This window comes from Halyomorpha halys, unplaced genomic scaffold (genome assembly GCF_000696795.3).
Source record: "Halyomorpha halys isolate HHAL.00 unplaced genomic scaffold, Hhal_1.1 Scaffold975.1, whole genome shotgun sequence".
NCBI classification, from domain to species: domain Eukaryota; kingdom Metazoa; phylum Arthropoda; class Insecta; order Hemiptera; family Pentatomidae; genus Halyomorpha; species Halyomorpha halys.
In genome coordinates this window covers 10,500-23,489 of record NW_027109741.1, presented here as the reverse complement: position 1 = coordinate 23,489, position 12,990 = coordinate 10,500, and the positions used below count along the sequence as shown (strand labels likewise).

General features: G+C 32.9%; 1 protein-coding gene across 1 annotated transcript in view; it reads right to left on the bottom strand.

The window, feature by feature from the left end:
* Window positions 1-12,990, bottom strand: part of LOC106687521 (uncharacterized) — a 36,528-nt gene that overhangs the window by 16,980 nt on the left and 6,558 nt on the right. The window contains exons 2-8 of the mRNA XM_067047917.1: window positions 11,836-12,089; window positions 11,506-11,739; window positions 10,853-11,208; window positions 8,827-9,055; window positions 6,090-6,309; window positions 5,362-5,636; window positions 63-165 (exon numbers count right to left, since the gene is read on the bottom strand). Coding sequence (XP_066904018.1) covers window positions 63-165; window positions 5,362-5,636; window positions 6,090-6,309; window positions 8,827-9,055; window positions 10,853-11,208; window positions 11,506-11,739; window positions 11,836-12,070 — 1,652 coding nt within the window. The 5' untranslated portion in view covers window positions 12,071-12,089. The remainder of the gene's footprint in view (window positions 1-62; window positions 166-5,361; window positions 5,637-6,089; window positions 6,310-8,826; window positions 9,056-10,852; window positions 11,209-11,505; window positions 11,740-11,835; window positions 12,090-12,990) is intronic.

Genomic DNA, 12,990 nt, shown 5'->3' with positions numbered 1-12,990 from the left:
TAAGGAATATTATAGCTTTGGGAGGAAGTTGGCGAAGGATTTGAGGAGTCAGAAGATCATACCTTGGAGATTTACGAGGAGTTAGCATCCTCAGTCGATATTTGACCTCAGAAGGGGTGACTGCTCTAGGAGATAAGGAGAGTGGGATTGGTGACGATTGGTATTCTTCAATTGTTTGGATTAGGTCAGTATGAAGTTCAGGATGAGATGGACTGCGTCATCTAGGTTTTCAGGGGTTTTTAGAGTATCTAATATTGTGATTCTACTTATTATTTACCTCTTTCGAGCAGCCGTGTACAGATCCTAACACCTGAAGCTTCACGAAGGTCGGGCGAAGAATCACTGAACGAGGATGGCCTGCTCTTCCTTAAGTAGTACAAACCTTGAATCTTATTTACGTCGTTTGCTGATTATGATGACGAAAAACAATCAAGTATTTAATGCCCTGAGAACACAAGGCAAGATGTATATCTATAATTTTTATTTTGTGTAACCCGTCACTTTTCATAGGAATTATCATCGATTTAATTAATGCGTTTCACAATTAGTATTAATGACAACATGATTGTTTTTCTTAGAATGAATTATAGTTTGGAATATTATGTTTAAACTGAGACGCAAAAGATAATTGCGAAAGAACGTCTAAAATTCTAATTTTTATAAATTAAGAAGTATCTAAAAACATTCAAAGTTTCAAATGTTTTTCCTTTATATTGAAACATATAGAACTAAAAATCTTTCCTTAGACATATGAACCAGGAGCAATATATAATATTGATTTAACGGTCATTCCAATAATAGTAAAAGCCAGTTTATTCATTGAGCTGATTTGAAACTAATGTTAATTTTTTTTTATCTTACTTATCCCTATCAAACTCCAACTACCACTCCTCTAACGCTGAAACAGAAGAGACCCCGAGAACTATTGTGAACAGGCTATTGGAATTCTGGTAATGGGCAGCACCTTTACATGTGGCTAAAATAGCTTAAAATTCATCTTTATTTAGATATAAGTTATAATTAATTAATTATTCTAAGTAATCAATCTCTGTTAACGGATTCTTATGTAAATATGTTTTAAAAATACGATGGTTAATATTTCAGCACTCCCCGAAAATCCGTAGCCCGATTATCGGAGTTTGTTCAAATTTAGCCGCCGTATATTTTTAGATCTACTGCCAATAACACGTATTGAAAGTTCCTAAAATATAATTAACAGAGCATTTACTGCGCATTAATTTGAGTCCTAATAGAGTTATTTATGTTCAATAATCCCGGAGTTAAAGTTTTTACAAATCCAATATGGTTTTCTCCAAAAAATGAGAAAAACTCATTTTGGCAAATATCATAAAAACATATTTATTTATATTAGATCATAAGATTTATGCACATTCAAGGTCCTAATCTATTACGGGTTATTAGCTATAGACATAAAAATATACTGCGGCCATTTTAAAAAATCTGGCATATTAGGACTACGTACCCTAAGGTAAAATTAAACTTTTTACTATTGTCTTTTGTAAATAATTTTAGATCAGAATCCGCTAAAATAAATTATTTTACAATAATTTCTAGGTTAACTAGCAATTCTACAGAGCTAATTGACCTTGCCTTGCCATCCACATTTCGGTGACAGGGCTCGGTTCGGGGTTTCCTGAGAAGAATGTAAATATTGTATGTAAGTATGAATGTGTTCAAGATTTCCCACATAACTAAAAATAATAATAATCATTGTTATAGTATCGATGAATAAGTAAAAGCAATCGTACTTGAAAATATGATTATACTTATACACGAGCTTTCAAATACATTCCTCAATAACAAATTAAATATTCTTTAATTGATACCTACAGATTAACTTACATATTTATGAAGGACATATTAGCATTTAATTTATAATAGTTATAAGTAAAAGAAAATTATTAAAAATTATCAGGAAATCATACTCGTATATCAATATTATTCCCACGTTTTTATAGTTTAATTAGTTAGACTAATTATCTCTAATTACATTCACAAAGGTGATTAGTCTCTCAACAAACCAGCTAACGCTCTTTCAATTAAAACTACACAACTAAAGCACATTAACACAGACTAATACAACAGAGATAGTTAAGCCCATGTCAGGTTCATGCAAGTTGCAGAGATAGGTCAGATTAGTCTTTATTACATCATTTATTGATATTGTTCTCCTTATTTAACACGTTACGGTCTGAGTCAGCTGTAACATCGATGTCAGCTGATTGAGAAGATCAGCTGATGGAAGATATAGAAAGAGATGTACTGCACCCAATAAAGCCAGTATTTAACAGCAGTCCAAGTGTGTTAGATCTTATTCTTTCTTCTCTTTTTTAACATTTTGCTTTACTGATACTTAAGTGGTGCCGAAACCCGAGAACTTTAGTTAGCGGAGTAATATTTGTTTTAAAGAAGAATTTTGATCGTTGTTTTCTCAGCTTCCAATTTTTTTTCTTCTTCTCTAATGTTTTTTAAATAATGGCTGCCAACGGTATCGTCCCACAAGCAGTCTTTAACCTGGAAGCTTAAGAAATCAAAATGGGGTCCAGAACCCACCTCCCATGGAGCCGCATCCTCCACCCCTGGAGGTTGCCCCACTACCGGAAGTGCCATAGGTGCGGGAGCATTGGCCACTAAGTGCCCAACTTTTCCGCATCCATGGCACTTCCGTTCTTCCTTCCTCCGTTACGTGTTCTGCCCTGGTACGGTCGTCATTCTCCCCCTGGCCGCTGTATCTACTGCCATCTCTAGGTTCTCTTCTTCTCCAAGGTATAGATGGATTCCTGGGTCGGTGAAAAGAAACTTTGTTCCATCGCCCGTCATCGACCTCCATCCTAACTAGGACGTCCATTTTTCTCTCTTGCGTCGATCATTTTATAGGCGCATTTCACAAAAGTGCGATCCCTAGGTAAGCCTTTCCTTTTATTTGTTACATTATCCCATCGAGAAAATTCATCCCCCAAATGACCATGTCCGCTCCCAGAAACGCCCTCATTTTTTCTGTGACGAAGTTAAACTGGCCCAGCAGGGTCGTTGCATAGTGTTCGTTGGATTGCCCTTGCTTTTTGCTCTCCCAAAACATATAGAAGATGTCTTCTTCCGGAGTCCATCCGTCTCCCCTGTAGGCCTTCTTTAGTCTTTCGTTAATTACTGGTCATGCTGTTCCCTCGTCTGCCTGAATCTGGTTCAGGATATTCCGTTTTATCCTATATATGAGAGCTGATTTTAGGGAAACAGCGTCGGCTTGGTCTAGCCGATCCTCGGAGACTTCCGCTACCGCGTCCTGGAGCAGGATTATGATGCGGTCTCCACCCTTCAGGAAGTAGTTTAATTCACCAAACTCCCCTGAAAAGCCCTCTAGACCTGAAATTGCTCTTCTGAGATCTTGGGAAGTTGCTGCTCTTACTTTCATTTTAGCCAACATGTTGCCACGAGAGTGGTGTCTTGTAGTGTACCGGTGGGGTAACACCGGAACCGCCGCTGGCATTGCCAGGACTACCGAAACAACGGGGCCTGAGGAGGCGCCCGGTTGGTTTCGGGAATTTGTAGAACTGGCTGCCTCAGTACGGACTGTGGTTGTGGTTCAGATCCTTGTTCAGAGTACAGAGTTCACAAAGATAAAAAAATATCTTCGAACAAAATTCGGCACCACTTACGAGAACTTGGACTAATGAATATAAAAGGTTACTGAAAAAATGAAAAAGGTAACTGAATATAAACGTACGCTTACTGGAATGATACTACTCTTTATTTTCTCTGTAATGCTCCTAATATACATTTATATAAAAATTCCTAATATATATATGTATATCGATCTGCAGTTCAAATATGTCCATATTTTCTCTTGTGCTAAATTGAAAAAAAAGAAAAAATCATTCAGTTTTCCAATTTTCTCCCTGCTAATCTGAGGTCTTTTATTTTGCTATACCTATAATATCAAACTTTAAAGATTACTCTCGGCAACTTTCATTTCATTTCTACCCTTCCTATGAATAAAATTATAGCAGACAACGTGACAATAAAAAAAAAGAAGCAAGTGAATAATAAGATGTTCATAAATTTTACTCTCAGTTCCTGAGGTATGATAAAATTTTAGCAAAGTACGTCATAATTATAACAAGCTTGTATGTACAGTAAAATATAAATTTATAAAAAATACTCAAGGTTTTATAATAAACAAGTAACAATATTCTTCAAGAATATCTAAGTTTTGATTTATTTAAGGGTTTCAAATTATGCTGATACCAAATCTGACTAAACAAAAATATGGTCAACATTATTGGTAGGCCATTCTGGTTTTTGTTAAACTCATTTAATTTAATCAGTAATCTTTTATTTATTAACAATAAGAAAATCAAGTGGTATTTAATAAATATTAAATATATACAGAACAAAGGAGATGTGATAACATAAAAATTTTTTTTTCTCTGGCCCTAGGCAACATTGCCAAAAACTATTGAACACTTATCTAATATTTTTGACCCTCCTAGTATCACTAAAAAAATATTGAAATCGAAGATCCAACATGCGTAGCTTTCCTTTCTATTCGATATTCTCCATTTAGTGAAAAAAAGTTAAAGTTTTAACAGTCAATGATACAAAAAAGAGGAGGAGGATCATTTTATCAGAAAACTTTCGGTGTCAGTAACATTTTCTTCAATATTAACAAACAATGAGGTTTAAAACAACCATAAAGTATGGAGATTGTCTCACATATCTATATAATATCATCAATATTTTTAATATCATTAACAGTAAAGAGGTTCTAAAACTATTAGAATTTCTATAAACAATATCAAAATTGTTTTAGTTGTAGATTTTTCAGGTGAAACAAATATTTATTAGTGTTTATCTATACATTATAGACTATTAATGATAGTAATATTAAGTTACAATAATAAATTAACGTAGTATATCATTGCGTTCTTCTATTGACAGATGGAAGTCTAGGAAAACAAAAACCACTAAGTTCATAATATATTACTTATATAATATTTTACTTTGATAAATTAGATAGCGACATTATTTAAATTATTCTATATATTTTTATATCACAATTTCCATTATAAATTACACTTATTTAAATATCTTAGTATAACAATGGATTATTTACTCTTTTGTAGATTATTTAGTCTATTGAGTAATTCTAACCAGGATTTGTACTTGAAAAATAGGTGAATATTGCAGTAACAAAAACTCTTAGAATTTCAATCTGCAAAATCAGAAAATAACACATTTATATAATATTGAATATCATTTCATAGTTCATATGAAAATACAGACCACATTTTACTTACGTTTGTATTGACAAGTTTATGGATGCACGTCTTCCACACAATCAGCTCGTTTTCATTTTTCTAGGCATAGATTTACCTTTTAAAATCTTGACGGTAATCGTAATTGTCTTCCATGCTATGAACACAACAGCTAATAACACACTTATTACGAACAGCATAACGTCAATGAGGTGCAGCTGGATGTATGACAAGCTGAGAGCTTTCGGTTTCAGAACGTCTGGGTACTTTATGACGTGCTCAATCCAGAACACCGCTTCGTCGAGAGGTTCCACAAGCCTGTCTCGGAAGATTTTGGACCGTCTTGTCATTTGTTCTTTGTACCTTAAAAATATTTTAAGATTTTAATTTTTTTTTACCTGACCAAAGAGATACTTTATATCGAGATACAATTATTAAGGTTTAAATAACAGGATAAAGATGTTTTCAAATTATTTATCTTTGAAATGTGTGTAATAATAATAGCATACATTTTTTTTTCTATAGAAGGCAGGAAATAACATTTTGAGTAAAATTCTCCCTCCTATATAATGGGAGAGATCATTCTGAGGAAACATTTAGGGTTCAATTTCGGAAGCCAGAAAAATTTCTGAGGCAATCACCTTCAAGAGTAATTGGAAGAAAAAGTTGGTAACGTGTTTCGAAAAAATTCGAACCTTTTTCTGACGATTTTTGTATCCTAATCTCAACTATTCGACATTTTAAGAATAGACATTTATACAAATAGCTTTTCTATTTAATAAATACTCTTATATTCTACTCTATAAGAACTCATACGTTGTATTCGTTAGAACTTCTTTCACCATTCTTGATACATTATCATAGTTTATTTCTCCTAGCTTCAGCATTTTTCCTATACCAGCTTCTTCAACAAATCGAAAATTCTTGGCCTGGTCTCCGAAGAAAGGTATGCCTATTACAGGAACACCAAAATGCACGGCTTCTACAAGACTGAGGTAGCCTCCATGGGTGATGAAGAGAAGAGCGTTTTTGTGAGCTAGAATCAAAATTAATAACATTAATAATTAAAAAAATATTGATCATATATAGAATAAGGATAAATCTGTACTTCAACAACCCGTGGATGTTAATGGTTGCAGTACTTCGTAATGAAGTACTGTTACTAGACCAGTAGTTGTGTAAGGAGATTATTTTTTCAAGATCACGTTCGACTATAAGATTTAAAGATAACCAATTTATGTGGCTGTATGGACTCCGTAGGACTCTCGAATCTACAGGGTTGACTTTCAGCTTCAGTAATAGAAGGAATAATTATTTGTCATGGCAGGATTCGAGCCCAGGACCTTGGGGTTTAGTTTATATCTTCAAAACGTCGTTAAAAGAAAACAATATAATACACTTTAAATATTTTAACAATATTAACCTTTAACAAAAATGCCCCTGGTGGAGGTAGAAGGTAGAATTCTTGGATATTTCTTTGACTCTATTGAAAAGACCGACAGCTTCTGGAACATATCGAAAGACCTACATACGATGCGTGTACCTACAATAACTTTGAGCAGCTTTGGCTAAAGATTGCGGAATTTATACCGACCTGTTTGTTGGTGATACATGACTTTGTTCTTTGGCTGTCAGTAAAGATCAGAGAATGTTGGTAACATTCCTCCTTTACCTACCCATACTTAAAAAAAAATCATGTATAACTGTATACATTCATATATAAGTATCATTATTACATGTTAATAATATATTAAATTATTATGTTATATATGTAGTAGAAATTCATCCAGTTCCTAACATTTTAAGTCGAATGTATTAAAGCGAACATTACATATTTGTTTTGAAACCAGAATGAGCTGAGGGAAGGAGATTTTCATGAAAACTGATTCCAGACGATGAGAACGAATCTTAAACACTTCTTGGAAAATTACTCTGTCCTATTCAAACGCGCCTCTCAATTTCATTGCTCTGAATAAATCCCTTCAGACCGGAAATATATACTACAATACAGAATGAAAAGGATAATTTATTTGATGGATATACGGTGTTGTCGATTTAACACACGAATCCTTAAAATGAATGCCCGCGATTTTCGATATTCCGTGGAAATTTTTCTATTCTATATGTTTTTGAATAATATGTTAATTTCAATTAAACTATTAAATATCTAATATTTTAAAAAATATTAATGATGTAAACTGAATTTAAATTCATGTACTTCATAAATATCTACTTATATATTTAATTTTGCCCCGGAAATCGGGCACATTTCTTCTATAATAATAGTTGGCTTATTTACCAAAACGGCATTACACTATTTTTTAAAATTATGTATTGTGGTTACTTTAGAGTCATTCAAAGAAGAATTTTTAATCAAACTATGAAGGGTTTGTAACAATTTACAGTTTTTACCCATTTATTCCCCAGGTTTTTACCTTCAAGTACCTGTTCACTGCACGTGAAAGGGCTGATCTCCGAAGCTGTTTTGAACATGCAAAGCTCTGAAACTACCAAGTTCAGAATACTCTTGAATACCCTTTGATCTCCTAGAAAACGTTTCATTCCTCATTCAGTGATGCGATACATCAAAAAGTATGAAGATACCTCGTAGATCCTAAACTAACGGGTATCACTTTAACATCAGCGAGTTCCTTCAGTATTTTTCTCATTTTTAGCACATTTGAAAACATATCGACAGACACCATTAATTTTTAAAGCTAGGATGAAATGTAACAGAAACCTCGGAACTGCAGTGGCGGCGGTTTGAATCCTGCCTGGAAAGGTGATTTTCATTCCGTAATGATCCTAGGGCATGGAAATTTTTCTTCCCCCTCTTCCCCTCCGTGGTTAGAATACGTTGGTTACCTTTAGATAACCTCTTCTCTCTCCACTGTACGGCAGAAATGACCAGCCAGGAAGTGATAAAAAAATATTTTTGTGTGATTTCAAGTTTAAGAACATTAAGATCATTTACTGGAATAGGGTTACTGGACTTTCGAGAATAGATCGCCGAAATGTTGTGTAAACGCGGTTTAATGTTTAACACAGTATTGGTAACATATGGTTGGACATTTGGCCTTACGATACATCTAATTATCAAGTAAGTGACCTATGTTTAAAGGTTATCATTGCATCGTTAAGCAGCGGCTTGGTCTTGATGTAATATCTTCCGCGCTCCTTAAACTTTTAGCAAATTGTTAATGGAATTGGCCTCATGTGTTTAAATTTATTGATTTTCACCTGCGATTAAAATGCAGTGGGGCTTAAATCTGATCATAGAACCTTATACTTAAAATTATCTACTATACTATAATACTATACTACAATTTCATATTAAATTCGTTTAAATTTTTTATGAATTTGAAAAAAAATGTAATCACTGAAAAGGAACATATTTTAAATTATATAAATGGTTAGTTAAAAATTAATATTTAATATTAAATTCATTTAAATTTTTTAAGAATTTGAAAAAAAATTTAATCGCTGAAAAGGAACATATTTTAAATTATATAAATGGTTAGTTAAAAATATTTTAGATATAAAACTAAAATACCCAATACGTCTTGCTGTGGATACCATTTCTCTAAATGTACATTTTTTGGAAGTTTCCCATAATATGTTGCCGTCTCCCACTTCATGAGAACTTTCTGAGGCACCTCTTGGAATACTTTCATAAATGCTTCAACAACTTCTCTATTCACAGGATTTGAGACATTTAAATTAGATCCAAGGGAGAAGTATATGACACCGTCAGTCGCATCATCCATAAATGTTTGAATTTTCTATAAAAAAAAATTAAATAAACAGGTGTTCCTGTACATTTTTTTATTTATGTGTAAATCATCCAGGCCGGATTTGGATTCCCGCAAACTTTAGATAGAAAAATCTATTTGACTGGAAACTGTTATTGTTGAATAAATGGATAAAACAGGTTTGAAAAATGTTTTTTATTGAGATGATCAATGTTTGTAATCCACGTTATAGATCGATATTTTGTGACCACTGATATATCATAATCAACCATAGCTGTATTACTTCTAATTTTAAATTCGTATATTGAAAAGACATAACTGTTTTCACTTCTTCTACTACTGGACGTAAGGCATACGTCAATATGCACCAAACTATGTTGTATATTTCTGGACGAAGGGCTTTAATATTAGTTTCTATTAAAACTAAAGAAGAGCTGGACAAAGCAGTCGATGTATTCCCTAAGAGGTTGATTAGGTAAAGAGGTTTAGGTGTTTAGGGTCTACAGTAACAAAAAAAAAGTAAATTATAAAACAAATTACGGGTGATTATTACTATAAGGCCTAACTGACAGTGACCAATGTCATATTAAAAATAATTTTACATCAGCTAAATCATAATAAGAATGTTATAAATAAAAGTAAATATATTTAAGCAATTGTATTATGATTAAGGAACATACGCTAATGACTAAATGCGAATCCTCATTTAACAAAAACCTAAAAGGTAATTACATATTTAGCTCTCCAAAGAATTAGCAAAAGTTCGTTATAATGGTAGAAGGGGCTAAATAATTTAAGTGGGGCCAGTTTTCATAGAATGTCGATTCAAAATGAGAAAAAGAAAAAGTAACGGCCCCAAAATTTTTCCCCGCTGGTCAGCTTAGCAACACTGTCCAACTTCTCAAGACATCGAGACCTTCCACAAAGATAGCTGGTAAACAAAAATTACATTCATAATCAAATTAAAATTAAAATTTTTTGAATTATATATATTTTTTTAAACCACTTAATAAGTATCTGAGATCTACAATATATAATTTCAGTTAAATTTTTAAATAAATAAAAATTAATGGTTAACCAACACGTTTAGAGCTTATATTAACGGCCAATATATGAGTATCCTAAAATTTAACATTGAGGAAAATCAATATTTATAAAGTTAAATTATGAGATTATTAAGGTTTCACTATTGGTTTGGTTGATTGTTTAATTATTTCTTTATTGTTTAATAAATGCTTTGGTTTTATTTATTGACAAAATGTATTCTTTGCATTTGTTTCTGAATTTATTATTTCATGATTAGAAAATGGAATCATATTGACAAAAATCTTTCTGAGTCAAATGAAATATTTATTATATTTTATTTAATAAATATTGTGTAATATTTTATTAATTGAGAATGGAGAGCGTTTCATTTTCTTCTCAATCAAGGAAATTTTGTCATTCCGCACCTAAAGAAGTTTCACTTCAAAATATTATGTTTTTATGATGAAATGAGATTAAGTAACATAAATATATTTGTCCAATAAGAAGGGACGGAGGAGGATTGTTTTATTACTATTATTTTTAATTGTTGAAACCTTGTTCCCATGTAGTAATATTTATTTTGTAGTATTATATTCAATATCATAAATCGTATTTCGTAGTTTTTCAGTTGGTTTCAGATTTTACAAAACAATACAGAAATAAAAAAAAAAGAGATCCTTTCCTACTACAAGGATTTTGGCATATTATTAGTAAGGATGTTCTATTTTGAGATCAATAATGTTCAAGATGATGTGGCTAACATCAATGCCTAACATAACATTGTATACAAATATACAGTACCTTGGGTAGAGGTTTCCTAGGTTTGATAGTAACACCAGCAATATCCTTCCTGTGTGGTGGCGTCGGTACCGGGTAACCCACGACGTTGTGGTAGTTCACCAAGATGAGACTCCTGTTCGACAATAGTCGTTTGAACGGGGGCCTGCTTTCATGACCAGTATAGTTGAAATAGTGGTCAACCATCTTTTCCGTTTGGGTCATGTAGTAGTACCCTGCGATCGTTGTCACTGCTCGTACGTATGTGCTGTACAATCTATCCCAGAAGTTCATATTTTGTGTTAACTCAGCTTTCCAGTCTACTTGGTAGGAAGGGTTGTCAGGCAATCCAGCTAATTCGTTCATCCATCCAAAGTCCCCTTTAATCCAAAGAAGTACAGGGTTAGCACAATTTCTCTATGGTTTAATGTATTCGTAGCTTAGCGAAACAATACTTAATATGGATCATTTTTCTGGTTTTTTATCTCTAGCCTTTATACAGTACTTTGTTTTATAATATAACAACACACCACTGAATATATATATATAAAATTAAACTTAGTTCCCCTTTCAGTATTCTCAATACATAGCAGTATACTTACAATTTCGTACTTATACTATAATATAATATAAGTAGTTAAGATAACGGTTATAATGAACAAATCTATATTTCTTACCTAACGAAACTATTTCTATTCCTACAGCATTGAACTTGTGTATGAAAGCAGATTGGCATTCCTGAATGAAGTAAGACTCAGACAACACAGCATCAAATTTCTCATCTGAGTGTATCAGTTTCTGCACCGTCGGTGATTCCAAGAAAGCTGGCGATAATAAAAAAGAGAACCTGAAAAGTGTTTGTAAATCCTCGATGACTGTGTTGTTGACCAAATCCATTAGGTTTATAGTAGCTGTTAAGAACACGAAACAAAACATCCTAGAGTTATATACTTAAGAATATCAAATATGAATTATTAATTTAAGATTATAATTTAAAGTTATCATACATTGGTAGTCGGGTAATTCTCCAGAAAAATCCACCTGTACAATTCCAGGTGGAACAGTTCCTTCGTAAGGGTACCCCGTGTAGTAGACTACTTCGTGACCTCTCCTTCCCAACGCTTCCATAATTGGCCTGAAGACATAGTGGTGAGATTTAGTCTCTAACGGGAAGAAGGCCAAGAGCCTGGCAGCTTCAGTGTAGGCCACCAAAAACAGGAAATGTAGCGTCCAAAGCTTCATTGCTTCTGGTATTCTACAACTTTCAAGACAAAGAAACGTAACTCCAAAGCCTTTAGACAACTCTAGAAACTTTTGATGTAACTTCAAATTTTAGTTATATTATTAATTTTATAAATAAATGACTAACATAAATATCAATGCCCACTCAAAATGTAATGTTTTTGTGAAATTCGTCGTATTTGTTTTCGTCAGTACCAACGTTCTTTGATGAGGTCCTGTAGACATACAGAGAGTGATGCCAGAAATACCGTATAGTTTTTACAGACATGGGTAATACTCTTTACATTAAATTTACGATAATAATAACGTGAATCGCTACGACACGTGAAGGGTCATGGGTTCAGTATTTTGTAAATGGTGCTGAGTTTTAGAACAAGCGCAAGATTTTTCCCCCATTAAAGGTGCCCACTTTATGAGACTGTGTAGACCCTAGGAAGGCTCCAGAATCCACAGGGTTGATTCACAGCTATAGTGAACAGAAAACAAGTATCTGCCACAACTGGATTCGGGTATTTGGAGTTAGTGACATAGTGCATGCATATTTACAATATCACGCATCGATGTTTCATTAGTCTCATTGAAACTAAACTGTTGATTAGTGCCATCTTTAGTTAACTTTTCCTGACAACAATATAATGATTTCTCGTTTTCTTCATTTATTTAAGTATTGTAATCTAGTTCATTTATCAATATCTGATTCTTCTCTATATTTCCGTTTGTACATTACATCTATTTTTGTTATTAAACTATTGGAAAATAATGGCATATGCAACAGTTATTATAAAGGGGTTATTATAATAAAGTCCTCTATGGCGAATTTCTGTTTCTGGTTATAAAAATATATCCAAAAATAATATAACATCCATGATGAAATGGACCAAGAAGGTAATAACTAGTGTATAGATTGTTAAATTTATATA